General features: G+C 61.4%; 2 protein-coding genes across 2 annotated transcripts in view; both read left to right on the plus strand.

The window, feature by feature from the left end:
• The window catches only part of OLFM2 (olfactomedin 2), a 14,446-nt gene extending 10,552 nt beyond the window's left edge, over positions 1 to 3,894 (plus strand). The window contains exons 4-6 of the mRNA XM_085315167.1: positions 1,400 to 1,619; positions 1,908 to 2,014; positions 2,879 to 3,894. Of these exons, the coding sequence (XP_085171293.1) occupies positions 1,400 to 1,619; positions 1,908 to 2,014; positions 2,879 to 3,556 (1,005 nt within the window). The 3' untranslated portion in view covers positions 3,557 to 3,894. The remainder of the gene's footprint in view (positions 1 to 1,399; positions 1,620 to 1,907; positions 2,015 to 2,878) is intronic.
• A 4,160-nt stretch (positions 3,895 to 8,054) lies between these two features.
• LOC146590090 (microtubule-associated protein 1 light chain 3 gamma-like) lies at positions 8,055 to 9,302 on the plus strand. The gene is made up of 4 exons (XM_085315144.1): positions 8,055 to 8,106; positions 8,182 to 8,237; positions 8,391 to 8,497; positions 9,050 to 9,302. Exons 1-4 carry the CDS (start codon positions 8,055 to 8,057, stop codon positions 9,300 to 9,302), a joined length of 468 nt encoding a protein of 155 aa, XP_085171270.1.
• The last annotated feature ends 9,394 nt before the right edge of the window (positions 9,303 to 18,696 follow it).

The raw sequence follows: 18,696 nt of genomic DNA on the forward strand, positions 1-18,696 counted from the left end.
CGCAGCGGGCAAAAGAGCCCTGCAAACCCGGCTGTAGACCCTGCCGGGGCTGCAGCAGGTAAAGGAGCCCTGCAAACCCGGCTGTAGACCCTGCCAGGGCCACAGCAGGCAAAGGAGCCCTGCAAACCCGGCTGTAGACCCCACCAGGGCCACAGCAGGCAAAAGAGCCCTGCAAACCCGGCTGTAGACCCTGCCGGGGCTGCAGCAGGCGAAGGAGCCTTATAAACCCGGCTGTAGACCCCACCAGAGCCGCAGCGGGCAAAGGAGCCCTGCAAACCTGGCTGTAGACCCCGCCGGGGCCGCAGCAGGTGAAGGAGCCCTTCAAACCCAGCTGTAGATCCGCCAGGGCCGCAGCGGGCAGCTCTGAGTGCCGCTCCCCGATCCCCTGCACCAGCCCTGGCAGCAGCTCCTGCCACGAGCCCCAAGCCCCGGGGTGGGCAAGCGCTGGGTGCCACCTCTGACAGCTTCACTGCAGCTCCCAAGCTTTAGCTCCTTGACAGATCCATGCATGTCTCTTGGGGCTGCAATTTGCCCCTGGATTTACGTCCGCCTCCGCCACCCCTCCTCCAGCAAAGGGCACTTTGGTGGGGTTTCTGCCAGTCGGCGCAGTGCAGGCGCACACGGCTGCATGTGCCCCGCAGTGCGCCCATGCACGCCCTGGCCGGCTGCGCCGGTGCGGGAGCCGCATCCGCCCCCTTGGTGCCCATCTCCAGGCCTCGTGGCGAGCGATGCCGCGGGAAAGCCGGGGAGGCCCTGCGGGCGCCTGGCCCCTCGCCRGCTGGGACGTGCGTTCATATCCCTCTGCCATCACTCACCAGGCGGATGCAGCCTGGACCGGGTGAAACACCTCTTCCCAGCCGGGGTCAAAGCACCCCCAAAGCTCCTCATTTCACAGATTAGAGATTTTAAGCCTCATGAGCCAAATCTCGGGGGAGGAGGGAGGGGGTTCTGCCTGTTGGCGCTGCCACCAGTGCAGCGGTTTCAGCTGCGCATCACGCTGCCCGCGTCCCTCGGTGCAGGAGCTTCACCCCGTGCATTGCTGCCCTCTGCTCCGGCCGGGGGCATTTTACCTTGTGTTCCCACAGGGACACGGGAAGAGGTGGGATCCTGCCTTTCCACGGCGCCCAGGGGCACTGGATGGATCCCTGTTGCTCCGTGACCGGTTTCCGTGTGCAGCGCGCGGCGATAGCGTCAGCTGTAACAGATTAATTAGCTCCCGGTCACCACGTGCTCGGAGGCGGCGAGGGGCAAAGCCTTGCAATTCCTGCGGATTCCCAGCGCGGGGAAGGGGCCCCCTCTGGGCGGCTCTGCGCAGCCGGGCGCCCCCGGAGCGGGCGCGACGGCGGAGCCGGGGCACTCGTCCCCGCGCCCGGCCTCCCCCCTCCCACCCCCTTTGCAGGAGCTCAAGGACAAGATGAGGGAGCTGCTGCCGCTGATCCCCGTGCTGGATCAGTACAAAGCGGACACGCGGATGATCGTGCACCTGAAGGAGGAGGTGAGGAACCTCTCGGGGAGCCTGCTGGCCATCCAGGAGGAGATGGGCGCCTACGACTACGAGGAGCTGCAGCAGCGGGTGCTGCTGCTGGAGGCGCGCCTGCACGCCTGCGTGCAGAAGCTGGGTACGGCCCTCGGTGTGCCGGGCGCCCGGGGTCCCGCGCCGGTGCCGGGGGCGGCCTCCCGGGGCACCGGAGCCGCCGGCTCCCATTTCGGCGCCCGAAACGCGGGGCTGCCGCCTGCGCGCCCGCCGGCACCTGCTGCCGGGGCGCCCAGACCCCCCGCGGCGCCGCGATTGCCCTGCTCAGGAACGGCCCCCGAGCAAAGCCTCCCCCCGAGTGCCCCCCGCCGGGTGTGTGGCGGCCGGGGCGCCCGCCCGCCGCCCGCCCCGACCACCGCGTCCGTCCCCACAGGCTGCGGGAAGCTGACGGGCGTCAGCAACCCCATCACCATCCGTGCCTCGGGCTCCCGCTTCGGCTCCTGGATGACCGACACGATGACGCCCAGCGCCGACAGCCGGGTGAGTGGGGCGGCGGCGTGGGGCTCCAGCGACCCTCCCCGACGCCCCCCGGCACCGCGGCGCGGGGATTTCGGCAGCCGCAGCCCAGCTCTGGACTTGGCGAAGCTGCACCGGTGGGGCTGGTGGCAGGCGGACGGAGGGCAGGCGGTGCCCGCTGCCCGGGGTGCACGCACTGGGGTGCTCACTTCTGGGGTGCACAGCCAGGTGTTTGCTTCTAGGGGTGCACGCACCTATGTGCACACTCCTTGGGGTGCGTGCACCCAGCTGCTTGCTTCTTGGGGTGCACACACCCGAGTGCACATTTCTTGGGGCGCCCGCACTGGGGGCTTGCTCCCCAGGGTGCTGGCCCCTGGGCTCCCCGTGGCCCGTGGGGCCRGGACGTGCTGCCCGGGGTGCTGGCCCCTGGGCTCCCCGTGGCCCGTGGGGCCGGGACGTGCTGCCCGGGGTGCTGGCCCCTGGGCTCCCCGTGGCCCGTGGGGCCGGGACGTGCTGCCCGGGGTGCTGGCCCCTGGGCTCCCCGTGGCCCGTGGGGCCGGGACGTGCTGCCCGGGGTGCTGGCCCCTGGGCTCCCCGTGGCCCGTGGGGCCGGGACGTGCTGCCCGGGGTGCTGGCCTCTGCGGCGAGAGGCTGGGCAGGAGCTGGCGCCTCGTCAGCCCGGCTGCAGTCACGGTGGGGGTCACCACTCGTTTTTATTAAAGATCAGCCACGTGTGTGCTCTGCAGAAAGGCTGAAAGGATGCTTAACTCCATAAAGCCAAGGGGGGAGCCGTTAATTTTCTGGTAGAGCACCAAGGCGTGCGTGCGGGCGCAGCTGGGGCTGGGGGTGCCGGGGCACGGGGCCTCCCTCACCGCTGCCCGCTCCCAGGTGTGGTACATGGACGGCTACTACAAGGGGCGCCGCGTGCTGGAGTTTCGGACCCTCAACGACTTCGTCACGGGGCAGAACTTCGTGCAGCACCTCCTGCCGCACCCCTGGGCCGGCACGGGCCACGTGGTCTTCAACGGGTCGCTCTACTACAACAAGTACCAGAGCAACGTGGCGGTGAAGTACCACTTCCGCTCGCGCAGCGTGCTGGTGCAGCGCAGCCTGCCCGGCGCCGGCTACAACAACACCTTCCCCTACTCCTGGGGCGGCTTCTCCGACATCGACTTCATGGTGGACGAGAGCGGGCTGTGGGCMGTCTACACCACCAACCAGAACGCCGGCAACATCGTGGTGAGCCGGGTGGACCCGCAGACGCTGGAGGTGCTGCGCAGCTGGGACACGGGCTACCCCAAGCGCAGCGCCGGCGAGGCCTTCATCATCTGCGGCACCCTCTACGTCACCAACTCCCACCTGGCCGGCGCCAAGATCTACTTCGCCTACTACACGAACACCTCCAGCTACGAGTACACAGACATCCCCTTCCACAACCAGTACTCCCACATATCCATGCTGGACTACAACCCGCGGGAGAGGGTGCTCTACACCTGGAACAACGGCCACCAGGTCATCTACAACGTCACGCTCTTCCACGTCATAAAGACGTCGGGTGAGCTGTGACCCCTCCGGGCCCCGCGCCGGAGACGGGCTGCCTTCCTCCCCCTCCTCCTCCTCCTCTGTCCTTCTCCTCCTCCTCCGTCCTTCTCCTCCTCCTCCTCCATCCTTCTCCTCCTCCACCTCCTCCATCCTTCTCCTCTGCCGCCTCCTCCTCCTCGTCCTCCTCCTCCCCCCCATCCTCCTCCTCCTCCCCATTCTCCTCCTCCTTTTCCTCCTTCACCTCTATTTTTTTATAATCTTTTCCATTTGTTTCTTCCCATGGTCAATGGCGCATGGATCTCGTCTGCCTTCATTCAAGCTGACCTCAGTCTGTTTTTTTTTAATTTATTTTGATGGCAAATAAAAACAGTCTCTTTGACATTTGATGCAGCTTGTACTTTTATTTTTTTCCTCTCTTTTTTTTTTTTTTTTAATAACACCTTTTATTCACTGGCTGAAGGCTGAGTGTCCGCTCCGTGCGGCTTCTTCTGGCACAGGAGCCAGCTCCAGCTCTGGCTGCTCCTAGTCCCAGTCCTGGTCCCATTCCCGGTCCCCACGGTGGCAGCTTTCCTGGGCCTCATCTGCAGGGAAGGAGGAGCCGCCAGGGCATTTTCCTGGGGAAATGAGGGCTTGGGACCATTGTCCACGCTGCAGAGATGGAGGGACAGTGCTAGAGGGATGCAGGATGGAGGGATGAGGAGGGATGGAGGCAGTGGTGGGATGGAGAATGCAGTGGGATGGAGGGGACCRGAGGGCACAGAGTGGAACCAGTGCACTGGAGGGACTGGCACTGCCCGGGGTGTGGGACAGCGCTGGTGCTCAACAAGCCTCCAGTGGGCACGGTCAGCCAAAATAACCTTTAAATCGGCCTTTTAAAAACATTTTGTGCCTCTTAGTGCCGTTCGGAGCAGGACTCCAGCCCTGCGCTTAGCTGTTCTGCTGCGCAGTCTTTCCCATTAATTTAGCCCAATTTGGGGCTGGAGGTGGGGGTGGCCAGGGCCAGGTTAAGCAGCAGCCGCTGCCCTCCCCACGCACCGCCAGCGCTATGATCAGTGCCAAAAATCAGCTGCGAAATCACTGGTGCACAAAAGGCACAGCAGCTTTCCCGGCGGTGCCAGCCCCACGAGCGGCAGCCGCCGAACCCTCCCCGGTTTTGCAGCTCCCGCGCTGCAGCGGGGATGTGGTGCGGGAGGCAATTAAGCCCATGCCRTGATTCGACTAGCGGCTGCCAAGAGAGCGGCTGCTGCCGCGGCGCAGCGCCAGCCCCTCCGCCGCCCCGCCGGCGCCTCCGGCTGCCCCGGGCTCTTCCGGGCTCGCGATGCGCTTGGGCCGCCCGAGTCCGGCGTCTGCGCAGCTTCTGCTCTTGCTCCATCACCGGCCGCTTTCTGCACCAGCAGCTCTGCGGTGCATTTGCCTGGACCGGCGAGGGGCRGGCGCTGCCACCCCGTCCCACCCCATGTGCAGGATGGAGCTGTGCTGGTGCATCTGGACAACACAGCATGGCATGGAGCTGTGCTGGCGAGTCCAGCCAATGCTGCACAGGACAGAGCCATGTCGGGGCCTCCCGGCGACATTGCACAGGACGGAGCCATGCCGGTGCATCCAGGAGACCCGTGCACAGGATGGAGCCATGCCACTGCATCCGGATGATGCAGCAGGGGATGGAGCCATGCGGGTGCGTGCAGGAGACCCGTGCACAGGATGGAGCCGTGCCACTGCATCCGGATGATGCTGCAGAAGACGGAGCCGTGCCAGCGCATCCTGATGACGCAGCAGGGACAGAGCTGTGCCGGTCAGCAGGAGCGCGGCCAGCTCCCGCCTGCAGCAGGAGGAACCGTCCCTCTCCCTGTGCCGCTGTTTCTCACGCTGGACATTGTGCCGCAGAAGGGCGGGAGCCTGGAGGGAAATAACCCCAGGCACTTAACAACGGCACACACGGAGACTGTCTCCCACAAATAGCCTGTCTCTGCCTGCAGTCGCTCCTGCGGTGGGCTGGGGTTTTCCAGCTTGTTGTGATTCCCGCGAYAGCTCAGAGGGAGCAGGAGGCGAATTGGTCATTCGTTCACCATCGCCGTCCAGGAGAGTTTCCAAAACACTTCAGACAGGCCCAAATACCTTCCCCCCTCCCCCCGGCCCCGGGGAGCTCCTGGGGCTGCGCCTGCAAGAACCGAGCCCGGGCACCGCGGAGCCCCGGGCAGGCGGCTGCTGCCGGGGCTGCTCCTGGCGCCGGGCAGCGGCAGCCCAGCGGYCGAGGCGCCTTCAGGGACGGGAAGCGGCCGGCGGCAGCAGCACGTGGCCGCGTCTCCTCACCCCCGCGGCTGCATCGCCGCCGGGACCAGCCGTGCCGGCGCTCCCAGCCCCTGCGGCGGCTCTCCTCTCCCCCGGGAGTGGGAAACGCTCCCCCGAAGGATTTATCCGCCCCGGCTGCCGGCTCGCTGGGAATGATTCACGGTTTCGGGTCCCTGCGGGGCTGAACGGCGGCTGCTGGAGGAGCCGATCCGTAAGAAAGCCCGGCGTCTCCCCGGGGAGGGCGCCCGGGAGGCGACCGGGCACGGAGAGGGGAAGCCAGTGGGACGGGAGGCCTTCGGGAGCGCGCGACCCCCGCGCACCCGTTGCAAGRGGGAGCAGGCGGCGTGGGGCTGGAGCGCCCCGAGGCCCCAGCCAGGAGCCCCGGCACTGCCGGGAGCCCCGGCGCTCCCGGCTTTCCCACTGTGCTGCCCGGTCGCAGGCTGGAGCCGCAGCTCCCCCCCCCCCCTTTAATATTTACCGTAAGATTAAAGATAAATCCGGGGGGCTATATTTTTTTTTCATTCCAGTGTGTCACAGAATGAGCTATGAATAAAACTTAACTTGTGCAGAAGAGGATTTATTTATGAGTTTCAGCTGCAATTTGCTCCGAGGGCCCCAAGCGGGAAGGCGGGAATGCAGATGAGCTGCCGCTTGCAGCGGGCCCAGTCRGCAGCCGGGAAGCTGCCGAGATAAATTTTGCCTCCGCCTCCCTCCGCATCCTGGCGCCGGCATTTRTTATTTTGTCTGATTTGGATTATTCCAGCGATGTTTGCTCTCTGAGGAAATCAGCATCTCTGGAAGCTTGGGTCTCCTTCCGCCGCAGCCGCGGTCCGCGGGAGGGTGCTGGCTCCCCGGGAGCACGGGGRCTCCGAGCCCCGTTTTGGGGAAGGGGCAGCGCGGGGCCGAGGGGCGCTTCCCGGGGGACAAGGACCGTTTCCTGCTTGGCCTTGGAAAGCTGCTGCCTACCAGGAAAAGCAATTTCCCTTCATCTTTAATTAATCAGCTGATGCTAATGAAAGCATCACATTTCCATGAAGACCTGGGATTCCGGAGTCCAGCCCAATATCACAGCAATATTTGGAAATTAAACTGATAAATAATAAATGTTCACTGTTAATGAACTAATTTAAAACGGAGATAGACTTTTCTTTTCTTCTCTTTTTTTTAAAAAAACGCAACTTCGTTTTTGCTCTCAGGAAAGCAATTAGCTCCTGCTCAGAAACAGAATTAAGCCAGTGAATAGTAATCGATTCATTTTATTAGCAAACCAAGAGACACTTTAATATTTATCAGTTTGTTGTTCAGAAATCATCTGGAATGAAAATGCCCCTTTCCTCAGTGAACCTCCACTTTGGATCCCACACAAACTTTCAAGAATTCAATTTATTAGGGGTATAAATTTATAATGGCCTAACGCGCTACACAGATGGAATATATATTGCTAATGTAATTTTCCAAACCAGTGATGAGCGTGTCTGAGGGATTTTTTATGGCAAAGTAATACAGTTTAATATATTGCAGAACAGCAAAATATATTAAATATGTATATGAAACACATCAAAGGAAAAATGGGATGATGGATCGTCCTCTGCCGCGTGCTGCCRCGCCAGGGCCGGGGCGGCCTCAGCATTCCTGTCCGTCACGGGGAAGCTGCCCCATCTGGACACCCGGCACTGGCCCCAATTCCCACACGGGTGCAGAGGAGCCCGCTCCAGGCTTCCTCCTGTGTAGCTCTGGCTGGGAAGTGCCTCTGGGCCGGGAATGCCGCCGGGGCAGGGAATGCCGCCGGGGCAGGGAATGCCGCCGGGGCAGGCTGCTCCCGTCGGCAGCTGCAAACAGCTGTCACCTTCCCCCGGCAGCTGCAAACAGCCCCGGCGCAACGAGCATCTCCGAACGAGGCCAGCTGGAGCCTCCAAGGGTCCCGGGCTGCCGTGGCCTCTCCCTGCTCCGAGTGGTGCCATCGGAGGGCCGGACACGGGAGTGGGAGCCCTGCGGACCCCTCGGCCCCATCGCTTCCCTCCCCGTGGAAACCCCGCAAAAAATCCCTGCGCGAGCGATGGGGCAGCTCCGAGCCCCGTTCCTGGCCCAGGCCACGGCGGCCGCTGCGGGAAAGGCGCAGCCCGCCGGGAAGCCCCCTCGTCCCGCCGGCCGCCCGGCTCCTCCTCCCCGGCGCAGGTGGGTGCGAGCCTATATCAGCGGTGGGAGGGCACCGGGGCCCCGCTCGCCCTGGGAGATGCAGCGCCCGGAGAGCGGTGCTCGTCCCTTCAAGCAGCGGAAGAGCCTCGGTGCGTCCCTGGGGGAGGCGGCGGCGCCGGCACCGGGGGGGCCTGCCCTCACCCCTCCGCCTCTCTCTTTCGCAGCCGCTAGGATGCACGAAGTGACGGAGATCCGTCTAAAATACCCCAACAAGATCCCGGTAAGGGGCTCCCGGCCCCAGCAGTGGCGCGAGAACGGGGATCTCCTCGTCCCGCGGACGGAGCGTCTCCCCTCCTTGGGGGCTCCTGCTGGCCTCGGGGCCCCCCAGGGCTCCTGGCCCCCCAATCGCTCCAGCTCCCTTGCCCCGGTGCAGGTGGTGGTGGAGCGCTACCAGAAGGAGAAGAACTTGCCTCCCTTGAGCAGGACCAAGTTCCTCGTGTCCCAGGACCTGCCGCTGTCCCAGTTCGCCGTCACCCTGCGGTAAGCGAGCAGCGCGGCGGGGAGGGGGCTCCTTCCCCGCGGAAGCGAGGCAAACGCCCAGCCCGGAGCAGCGAGCCGGCCAAACGGCTCCCGGGAGAAGCCCCTTCCAGCCACCTCGGGCACCAGCCCCCCGCGGGCCAGGGGCTGGACGGGGCAGCCTGCCCGGGGGCTCCAGGCGCACGGGGACCCGTGCGGCAGGAATCCCTCGTCCTTGCGGGGACGGAGGCGGCTGCCGGGGCTGCCGCCACCCTGGTGCCCTCTCRATGTGTGTGAGCGCAGCTGAACAGCTCGTTAGGGACGGGCTGCCGGCAGCAAGGCAAACGAGCAGCACCTGGCAGCACAGTGGTTCGCGATCTCTGGGAGAGGCCGGGAGCGGGGATGGCCCTTTTCCAGGGAACGCCCAGCCTGCCGGACGTGGGTGCAGCTGCTGGAGCCCGGAGCCGGCTGCTCCGGCTTTGCAAAGTCCCGTGCAGCCCCGAGACGTCCTCCTAGAAGGCCGTCTTCTCCCATGACGTGTTCACCCGCACACTGCCTTCGCCCTCCTCCCGCCAGGACGCGTCTGTGCCTGGCCTCCTCCCAGACCTTCTACCTGCTGGTGGACAACAGAGGGCTGCCCAACATGACGGCCACCATGCAGGAGCTGTACCGCGACCACAAGGACGAGGACGGCTTCCTCTACTTGACCTACGCCTCCCAGGAGGTGTTTGGCGGCCGGGGACCCGCGGGCGCCTGCCCGGCCCGGGAGCGCGGCTGGATCAAACCTCGCCTCCGCTCGGAGAGCAGCTCGGCGGGCTCAGGACCGTAAGGGCCTGAGAACTGCGCTCGGCACCTTGCTGATCCAGCGGCTTTAGGCACAAATTACTCTCACAACACGGCGGGACGTGGGGACGGTTTACTCTGATCCACCAGAAGCTCCTTCTTCTAAGAGGTTCTTCTAAAGGGCTTTGTAGCCTCTCATCCTTCTCCCAGTTTGCTGCACTGAGAACTTGGGCCGCTTCCGCGCAACGCTGCCCCTCTAATAGGATTGGGGATGAGGAGTTTCACGGTCTCTTTAGGTTTCTGTTAAGCCGCGTGTCTGTTTTAGTTGCTCCTTAAATTTCCATGCTCTTGAGGCTCGGAATAAAGAAAATAAGATTAGGCCACTTCCTCCAGTCGCCCAACGGGACACGAGGCCACCCTCCGTCCGCGGTGCTTTATCCGAAGTTTCGGCCGCCGCGGCAGGCGGCTGGGGGAGAAAAGCGGCATGGAAAGGGGAGCGGAGCTTGCTCCCGCCACCACACTGGAGGCAAAAGCAGCTCGGAAAGCGGTGCTTTGCCGAGGATCTGCCGGCGGGAGAGCAGATCCTCTCCCCGGGGCTCGGCCGAGCCTGGCGCGGGGCAGAGAAAACCCCTCTCCGCCCGGCGCGCCGAGCACGGCGCGCGCAGCTCGGAACGGCAGCGGGGATCAGCTGCGCTCGGAGCCCAGCGCTGCGCTGCCAGTCAGATGCAAATGCTTCTGCCGCTGAGGCTGCAAAATACYTCCTCGGTGTTAAGGCTTCCCTTGCGATGAAGTGCAGTGTCACGCCRGGTGAACGTTTCATGCACGTTTTACGTTAAAATGTTAATAAATACACTCTGAAATTAGCTACCGGTGCCGGCTGTGATGGGGGATGGGGCGAGCGGGGACAGCTGGCTAGGGGCTCTTCGGCCCCCCCCCCCAGCACGACTGGAACCTCTCTGCCRCAGGGGTCTGAGCCCCCAGCCCAAGGCAGCACCTACATCTGCCGAAGCCACTTTTCTAGGGTGCTCATGGGCTCAGTCTCCCTGAGGAAGGGAGAAGTGGGGCGAAGATGGGGCGTTTGAAGACCACGGGAAGCAGGGCTGYGTGGGGGCCCTGCCGGCGTGGGGCTGCCCCACAGGCAGGGGGAGCGGGGTCATGAGCCCCAGCTCYGATGCCCCAGCCATTTCCCACCTGCCGTCCCATTGCCGGCGTCTGCTGCCGCCGCCGGAGCTTCCCGGCAGACGCGCGGAGGCAGCGCTCGCTCCCCGTGCAGGCACCTCCTGGCGCTGGGTTTTTGCAAACACATACTTAGCCTGTCAGCCCGCAGCTGATCCGCTTGGATCTGAAACTGTTTCCCTCCCCGCTGCAGCGGGAAGGGGCTGGCGCGGCTCGTGGTGTTTGCACACACGCGGCCGCTGTGYGCGCCGCCTCCGGGCCTCCTGCCGTTATTTTCCCTAGAGCATCCCTGAATAGCCGAGGACGGTCTGCAAGCCCTCGGGTGCAAGAGGGAAAAGCAAGGGCAGCGTGGGGGAGCAGTTGGGTGCCGTCCCCTCCTCTGCGCTGCAGCAGAGATGGGGCCGCGCTGGCGAGAGGAGCGCGCGTCCTTCCTGCCCCCCCCCCACCACGACGCGCGTTAACAGGGGAAGGACGAAGGACGGGGTGCTTCTGCCGCCAGCAAACTCCGCCTGCGCCYGAGGCACAGCTCACCTCTCCCCACCGCGCAAGCCATGTTTTTGCTCCTTTTCCTGGGGGTTTGGGAGCACCCTGCAGAGCAAGGGCTCGTTGGGGTCCCCCCCAGCTACCTTCGTCCTGGCTGGATGGGTCCTGTCCAGCCTGGGGACGGAGCAAGGGCTCCAGGGCAGTAGATCTGGCAGCACCAGCACCTGCTTCTGGCCCAGCAGAACTTGATCTGGAAGACGGGATGGCACCTGCGAAATGTGGCTGTTTCTGGAAACAGCTTCCCTGGGGAGTGCTCGCCGTGCCCTGGGAAAGAGCACAGCCCAGGATGAGCGGGAGGGCCAGGCTGGCCCCCTGGCCGCGAGCACCCCACCGGCTCTTCCCATGTTGCCCATGGGAGACGCCCAGGAGCAGCGGCTACGCTGCCCGGCTCCAACGCCTGCCCCTGCACAGCCCTAGCCAGGGCCAAACCCCCAGGACTGGTGGTTGAACCTTCGTTCCCTGGCACGTTCCCACTGCTGGCTATCAGCCTCCTCTCACCCTGTCCTGATCTGGAGTTACCCCAGCGCCTGGGATTTGGATTTGGAAGGAGCATTCGAGGCTGGGAGCAGCGTGTACATGTTTAGCCTCCAAGATGCTCATTAAAAGGAGCTTATAGCCCTATTAACCCTTCTGTCCTTGGTTCAGGAAACAGATGGGCAGTTTGGATGGGACCAGATGGGAGAGACATATCATCTCTAAATTAAAGGGCTTTTTAACGATGGAAGCTGCCTGAAATCACATCTCCTTTCCCTAGACTAATTCTAAACTCTGGGTCATTCATTACCTGTGCCCTCCCTGCTCCCTTCCTCCTTCCCAGGATCCAGGCTATGAACCTCCCSGGCTCCCCGCTGCAGTCACCATCCTGGCACCAAGCGCTGCCAGCCACCCTCCACCAGACTCTCCCAGGGTCTGATGCTCTGCACTGTCTCCAGAGCCTTGTGCAGCCCCAGCGGGGAAGCACTGCTGAAACTGCAGGCCAGGTGAGGACAGTCCCTCCTCCAGCAGAGGAGGCTTGGGAAGCCTCCGCCAGGGCAAACTGCGCCCGGTGGAGATCTTTCAGGTGCAAAAACAAAAGAAAAGGAGGCTGGCAGCAGCAGGAACATTCCCGAAACCAGATTTGAAGAGGCTCAGGAGCGCCCTGCCCTCCGTGGGGGTCTGTGAAGAGCATGGAGCCCGCTGGCTCTGAGCCTGAGCCTCCCTGCGAGTTCGGGCTCCTCCACTGCYGCTCTCCTGGCTGCAAGGACTGGCTGCTTCTCCTGTCCCTGTTCTCTGGGCACTGCCGGAGTCCCTGGAGCCGCTGTGCCGGGCGAGCACGGCAGCTTCACGGGGAGCGGAGGGAATGACCGTTCGGCTCATTGCAAAGGCTGCTCTGCGGGTGGAGGCAGCTGGGGGAGGCGTCTCGGGGACGCCGCTCCCCAGGGCAGGGTTTCCGTGAGGGTGCTGTGCTTAACGACACTGCACATTCCTGGAGACCTTCAGTCCTTGGGTCCTTTCCAGCGCCGCACACACGCAGGCTCCGTGCACTGGTTGCATCTCTCCCCTGGGTGGATGCAGGATGCTGAAAGGCTGGTGTCCACATGTTTTATTTACTCTCAAAAATCCATAAAAATTGTCAACCATCAGGAAACAGGATGCTGATGGACTTCTCACTGACTCATTTAGTTTGCTGAACGCCATTTGTAATCGCAAGCCACCCATATTAGTACAAATATAATTACATATTTATTGCCAATATAATTCTGAGTTAATTATAAGGCAACCAATTTTCTCAGCAGAGGCCAGCAATATTTTGGTGTGAAAGCATCAGCTGTAGTTCTGAGCACTTTTTTCCCCTCATTTCTTTAACGTACCGTGCAATATTGGCGCATTACTCTATCTCCTAAAGCACAAGGAGACGAAACATGGGCCATGAACCACCTGTGCGTGGTGACGGGGGGATGCCGCCAGAGCCGATGGGGGCCCAAGCCCACCCCAGGAGGACCGTGCCCGCGTGGAGCCCCTTTGGGCAGATTGCAGCTTTCAGGGGGGTCAGGAGACACTCGTCGTCTCCGCCGGCGCTTGCTGCCCGTGCCCCTTTCCCGGGCGCCGTGCTTCCTCCACAGCCTGCTCTGTGCCGCTCCCGTGGCTTCGCCGAGACCCCAGCCCTGCTCCACCGCTCGCCTCTCACCACCAAGCCTGTCCTTCCACCACCAGTGGCAATGTGAAGGAATCAGTGCTGAATCCGCTGCAGCTGGGCAGCAGAAGCACCATGCCAGCACCGAGCCTTGGACATGGACCGGGAAGAGCAAAGTGAGCTTTTTAGCACTGCAGCTCCAACTCGTTCACACATGGCAAAGCAGGTGGTGGCCACGGTTAGCAAGGGGTCTCTGCTCGAGAGCACACAGGGGACCTGGACAAGAAGCTTGTCCRCTGACCAAACGCTTGGGCCCAGACACAGGAGATGCATCAGTGCCCTTGAGTCCCGGTGCACTTTGCTGTGGGCTCCTCAGCTGAGAATGGAGCAAGAATCCTCCTCCCGCCCTTCCTGAGACGAGGCCTTTTCCCTGCGGACTGCAGGTCCACGCAGACGGCCCCRCACCGTGCTTTCGCCGGCGTCCGCGGGGACCAGCTGCAGGTGCAAACATCAGGAGCCCACCGACGCAGCGAGCCACGTTGCAGGAGTTACCCGCCGGCTCCCCACTCCGGCCCCTTCAAACTGCCAGTCCCGAGCATTCCCGATCCACGGTACGTGCTGGAGCGGGGTRCGTGTCCGGGGAGCACCTCGGCCGGACGCTGCGCAGAGCGCTAACTCACCCGCACAGCGCAGCCAACGCGCAGCAGGCAGAGAGCAAGCCCTCTCCTGCCAGATGTTGCTGAACGCTGAGGTTTGCTGATGCAGCTGGGGCATGTGCATTCGCGGCAGGCTTTTACCTTTTTGCTCATCATTAAGATTCCCTTCACAGCTGCTTTGTGCGTTCATTAGTGGGTAAATACCTATTGTTGAGCTCTTATCAGATGGGAGAATTGACATGTCTTTGTTTTGTAAATTGTTCTTTCATCTCTGAAGATGCTGTTTGTGTTGGAACACCGCTCAACACATTGGCTCCTGATTATATTCCCTTTCCTTTGTCTAGCCCTTGAATAGATGTTTTTCATGAGAGCCATAATAATGAATCCAGCCCCAGATTGAGGTGATTAAGCCCTCACTTAGCCTTCTTCCTCTGACTGCTTTTTGTCCCCACCTAAAATTCTCTTGCTTGTTACTGTTACATGAAGCGTCCGCCTTTTACTATATTTCTTTCTGTGCCTTCTGCAGGAATGCTGCATCTGGAGTCTTCATAATTGTCACTTGAATCTTACACGATTAAGAAGATAGCTAAATGGTTTCAACTGTTTGCTTCCTGGTGTCAGGTCCTTCATGAAAGCTCTTAAGCTTTCAGTTTCCCCTCTAAATCTTCCTGCAATAATGTTTTTCTGCACCTTGCTGCTCTAATTGGAGTTTAGACAGTCCTTTTGATGTACCAAAATCTCAAAACATGGAAATTCAAGTCACAAGGAGTGGCTTGCTCAAGAGCTCGTAGCTAAGTGTCCACTGCCCCGTGGGATGCACCGACTTTGCGAAGCTTCTGAGCCTCCAAACACCTCTTCCTACTAGTGCAAACAGCGCTGCAGATGAGTCATGTGAAGCACTGTGTCCCAGAGAAGATGTCACCTAGGATTTCCCAGAGCTTGTCCTTTCCAGCCTCTCATCTGGGTTTTGGAGAAGGACCCGATTTTCAGTATTCTCTTCTAACACCGAGACCTAGATGCTCCATTCCTGCGCCTGGTCAAACACCCAGAGGGGAGCCCGGGAGGGATGCTCCAACCACCTCCGGCGGGAGTTCACACGTGCTTCTGCTACAGACCACTGCGGGCCGGCAGGTGTGGCTCAGCTGGCGACACGAAGCTCTTGGTCTCTGCAAGCTGAAAGCCGCGGTCAGCACTCTTGCCCACGTGCAGCTTGTGTCGGCCCCCCCGTCACTCCCCGTGCCAGGCCACGGCCGAGCCACGCGTCCTGCCGCACCACCCGTCTTCGTGGCAGGTCGCAGCGCCCCGAGCCTCCAGGAGCGCTGAGAGCCCAGCGGGGCCACCCGGCCCGTGCGAGCGGGAGGCGGGAGCGTGCCAKCAGCCCCCGGGGCAGGAGAGAGCCCGGAGCAGCTCCCGGCCAGCAGCCAGCAGCACCGGGGAAGCACGCCAGTCGAGCCCGCACGCCAGCCTGCCGTGCGCTGCAGCTAACGGAGGCATGATTTTAATCCATTTTAGGGGCAAGCACTCAGCTGCTGCCCTCCAAAGAGTCTGAATATTTATACAAACGGCCATCAGACCAACAGACCGGCCCTGCCATGCTCTGTGGGCCCAGCCTTGATGCCCTCTCTTCTTTGGAGCCATTTATTCACCTTTATTTATCCTGGGATCCCCCAAGGCTGTTTAATTTCAGAGCTAAATCCAGGTTGATCCAGCAGCAGTGATATTTCCTGCCTGCATTCTTCCTCTTCTCATTACTTTATATTAAAAGTGGTTTCACTGCAGTCACATCTTGTGCTATTTATAACCCACAAGAGGGAATATTTTATATAAGAGCAGGTACTCTGGCAGGCCTCTCGCTGCATCCGGCCAGCCAGCCTCCCCGCCGAGCCCAGCGGCGCTTCGGCAGAGCCGGGGCACCAGGGCGAGGGCCCGGCGGCAGCGGCGCCGAGAGCCGTGCAGGGCCTGGGAGGGTCCTGGTGCAGCCCGGGATGGGGGCGGCGGGCCAGGGCCAAGCAGGCTCCAGCAGTGCGAGCGGGGATCGATTCACCTCGCTTCACTTTACAGACAGGGAAGAGACGCGGAGAGGTTACGTTCAACAAGAGCTCTGGCCTTAGGCAGGCAGCGCAAACGCACGTGGGCTGCTGGCTCTTCCGAAGAGCCGTCATTCCTTCTGGGTGTAAAGCATAGAAAACAGCCGGTGAAGGGAAGCTGCTTCACAGCGAGAGCTCGCAGCACAGCCAGAAGCCCCAAGGGCTCACCAGCACCTCATCTGCACCCTGCAATTCCCTTCGGCCCTTGGCCTGAGCACATTTTTATCAGTGGAGAGGGTGTGAAGCTGAAAATAACAGCTTCAACTATCTCCAGAGGCAAAATACCTACCATCTCCAAAGGTGTTTCAGTACTTATGCAAGCTCCACTGGTCAGCAGATAGACAGAGTTCAAGAACTGTCAGTGCAATCCGTTCATCAGAGGTAATATGATGAACTTTTCCAATAGAAGCTCATGATGAAGAGAAGCCTTCTAGGAATCCAGTGTCATCCCTGGATGCCTTATTAATGATTAATGGCAGGCTGTCTTTCAAAATAAAGGCTTTAAACATGATTGAGAGAGAGGTATGCACCCTCCCAATTTGCTTGGTAATTTTGCTGCTGCTAGTAGCGCCTGAGAAAYGAGAGAGAAATGAGAGAAATGTCATGGGACAAGAGGGCATCTCGGAGAGGCCACTGGCCTGGGGCTACCAGCCCAGCATCCTCCCGCAATGCTGCTGCTAATGGCGTTTGTGCTGGTTTGTATTAGCGGCTCAATTCCCCAGCCCAGGTTCCCACCATCCAAAACGCCAGCACCCGTGACAAGGCTTTGCTCACCACCGCCGCAACAGGATTTAGGATCAGAGTAGCATGGGCACCAGGAGTCTGTCCACCTAGCAGGAAGGATTCATCCCCAGCTCCTTAGCTCTGGACTGCCTGTGGGGTGGCAGCTCCCAGCCCCTCTCTCCACCGGGAGGAAGAAGCCAAAACTGCCCATGCACGGTCRTGGCGGGGCTGTCCGGCATCCGCAGCGGGGCTAAGCATGGCACGAGCACGAGCCATCAGCAAGCACCTGCGGCCCCCAGGACACGCCTGGGCAGGGCAGGCAAATGCAGAGGGTTTCTTTAACGTTGCCACTAGGAGATGCCRCCAGGCACTGCAGGGCAGGCAGCGGGGCTGATGGATTAGATGAGGTGCAGGGAGGCAGGACCGGTCCTCCCGCTCTCCCGGAGCTCCCCACCCGGCTCTCGGGGGCCGCTTCCTCCAAGGCTGCAGCTTCCAGGACCACAGAATAGGGAAGACTGGACTCAAAACACTGGTGACTACTTGAGGTAGTCTCCTGGGGAAATGGAGCACCCATGCATGTAGCAGGGGGCTTCGCAGCCTCCTCGCCTCTCCACTGTCCCCGCAGGGGCTGCAGCATCTTCCTGTTACTYCAAACATTTAAGGCTGGCTGAGAACTCAGAATGGTGGATTTGGGTCAAAGGAGATGGTCGKTTTTTTTTCTCTAAATTGTTTGCTGGAGTAAGAGTAGAAATTGTCATGCGATATGAAACAACAGCAAAGAAAATAAAAGGCTTGCTAAAAGGCTTGCTATTTCAATCCAGAGCCCCAGGCAACGAACCAAGGCAGATGAAGGAGGATTCAGGGAATGCCAAAGATCAAGTCGTCATAATATCGTCAAATCTGGGATACTCGAGAGGAATTCACACGTGGAGACAGCGGTGCGGAGCAAACCTGACAAAGGCCAGTGCAGAAGGGAGAAGAAACAAGCAGCAGAAAATGGGCTGGAATCGATGACTGTCGCGAGCAATTACAGTGGAGCGGGCGGACGGGGATGTGCCCGGCAGCACGAGAGCAGTGGCACTGCGGCAGGAAGGAGGCGAGCAGAGGGGAGGCGAAGGAAGGAGGAACGGGAAGAAGCTGGACTCRGGCCAAGCCGGGGAGCTGCCCAGCGAGGCGGCTCCGTCTGCGCCTCCGCGCTGCGCCCTGCTCCCCGCTTGGCTGGGCGGGTTGGAGACCCTACCTCCCTTCCAGCTAGGTCCAGAGCAAATGCCTGTCCCAAGGGTGATGCAAACAGGTTTTCTGCCTTAAAGTAAGCCCTTGTGTCTTGATTAAAACTTTGAAGCAAGCTCTGTGGCTGACAAGATCTCTGCAGAGGCCAAACAGGATGAGCTAAGCTGTGAATAAGCTGTTAGCTTCCAGATCAAGCTCTGTTCCAGAGGCACAAACACTGAAAGGAAGAGGAAAATGTAATTCTCCATAGCTCCTCACAATTCCCCCTGGGTCTGGCAAAGCCAAGCCTTTGGAGGAAAGCGTAGGAAAGAATTTGGGGAGAAAACATTGCAAGGGCTCCTCGAGACAGGGCTGTGCAAGGAGCCAGTGACTCAGCCCCAGCTGCGCGTGTGCTGCATAGGAAGGAGGCTGTGACGGAGAGGGAGCTGCGGAGGGAAAGGGCTCCTCGATGCAGCGGCCRCGCAGCACTGGCAGGGCCTGGGAAGCTGGCTGCAGGCACAGCAAGCTCTGCTGAAAGCATCCACCTGCAACCCGACAGCTGGGGATTCCTTCAGCCAAGCAACTGGTGCCCTCAAGCTGCCCCGTCCTAAAGAGGACCCCGAGCGAGYGCAGGGGGTCACCCAGACGCGCCCGCTCGTCTCCGCTGCTGGAGGCCAGCTGCAAGGCAGCAGGGCGAGGTGCAGCCCAGCTGGAAGGTCCCAGCGYCCCAGTGCAGCTCCCTGTGGCCCCTGTGCCAGGCTGCCGGCTGCAGTCAGCCGGCCGGCACGGCTTTGACCGCCGATCAGCGAGCCCTGAGATGAGGTAACTGGTCTCAGGCCAGTTGCTGGCAGGCAAATAAAGCCATGACAGTCATATAGTGCTAAGCAGGCTTCTTCTGGCAGCCACGGCCGTACAGTCTGCACGGCCCGTCTG

This window comes from Rhea americana, unplaced genomic scaffold (genome assembly GCF_003343005.1).
Source record: "Rhea americana isolate MKP2758 unplaced genomic scaffold, rheAme1 scaffold_420, whole genome shotgun sequence".
Classification (NCBI taxonomy): Eukaryota; Metazoa; Chordata; class Aves; order Rheiformes; family Rheidae; genus Rhea; species Rhea americana.

Bases quoted from the DNA above. Each gene is read 5' to 3' on its own strand.
- LOC146590090 (XM_085315144.1), top strand. From the start codon at position 8,055: ATGCAGCGCCCGGAGAGCGGTGCTCGTCCCTTCAAGCAGCGGAAGAGC. The intron at 8,238-8,390 runs GTAAGGGGCTCC...GCCCCGGTGCAG, and splicing joins AATACCCCAACAAGATCCCG to GTGGTGGTGGAGCGCTACCA. The intron at 8,498-9,049 runs GTAAGCGAGCAG...TCCTCCCGCCAG, and splicing joins CAGTTCGCCGTCACCCTGCG to GACGCGTCTGTGCCTGGCCT.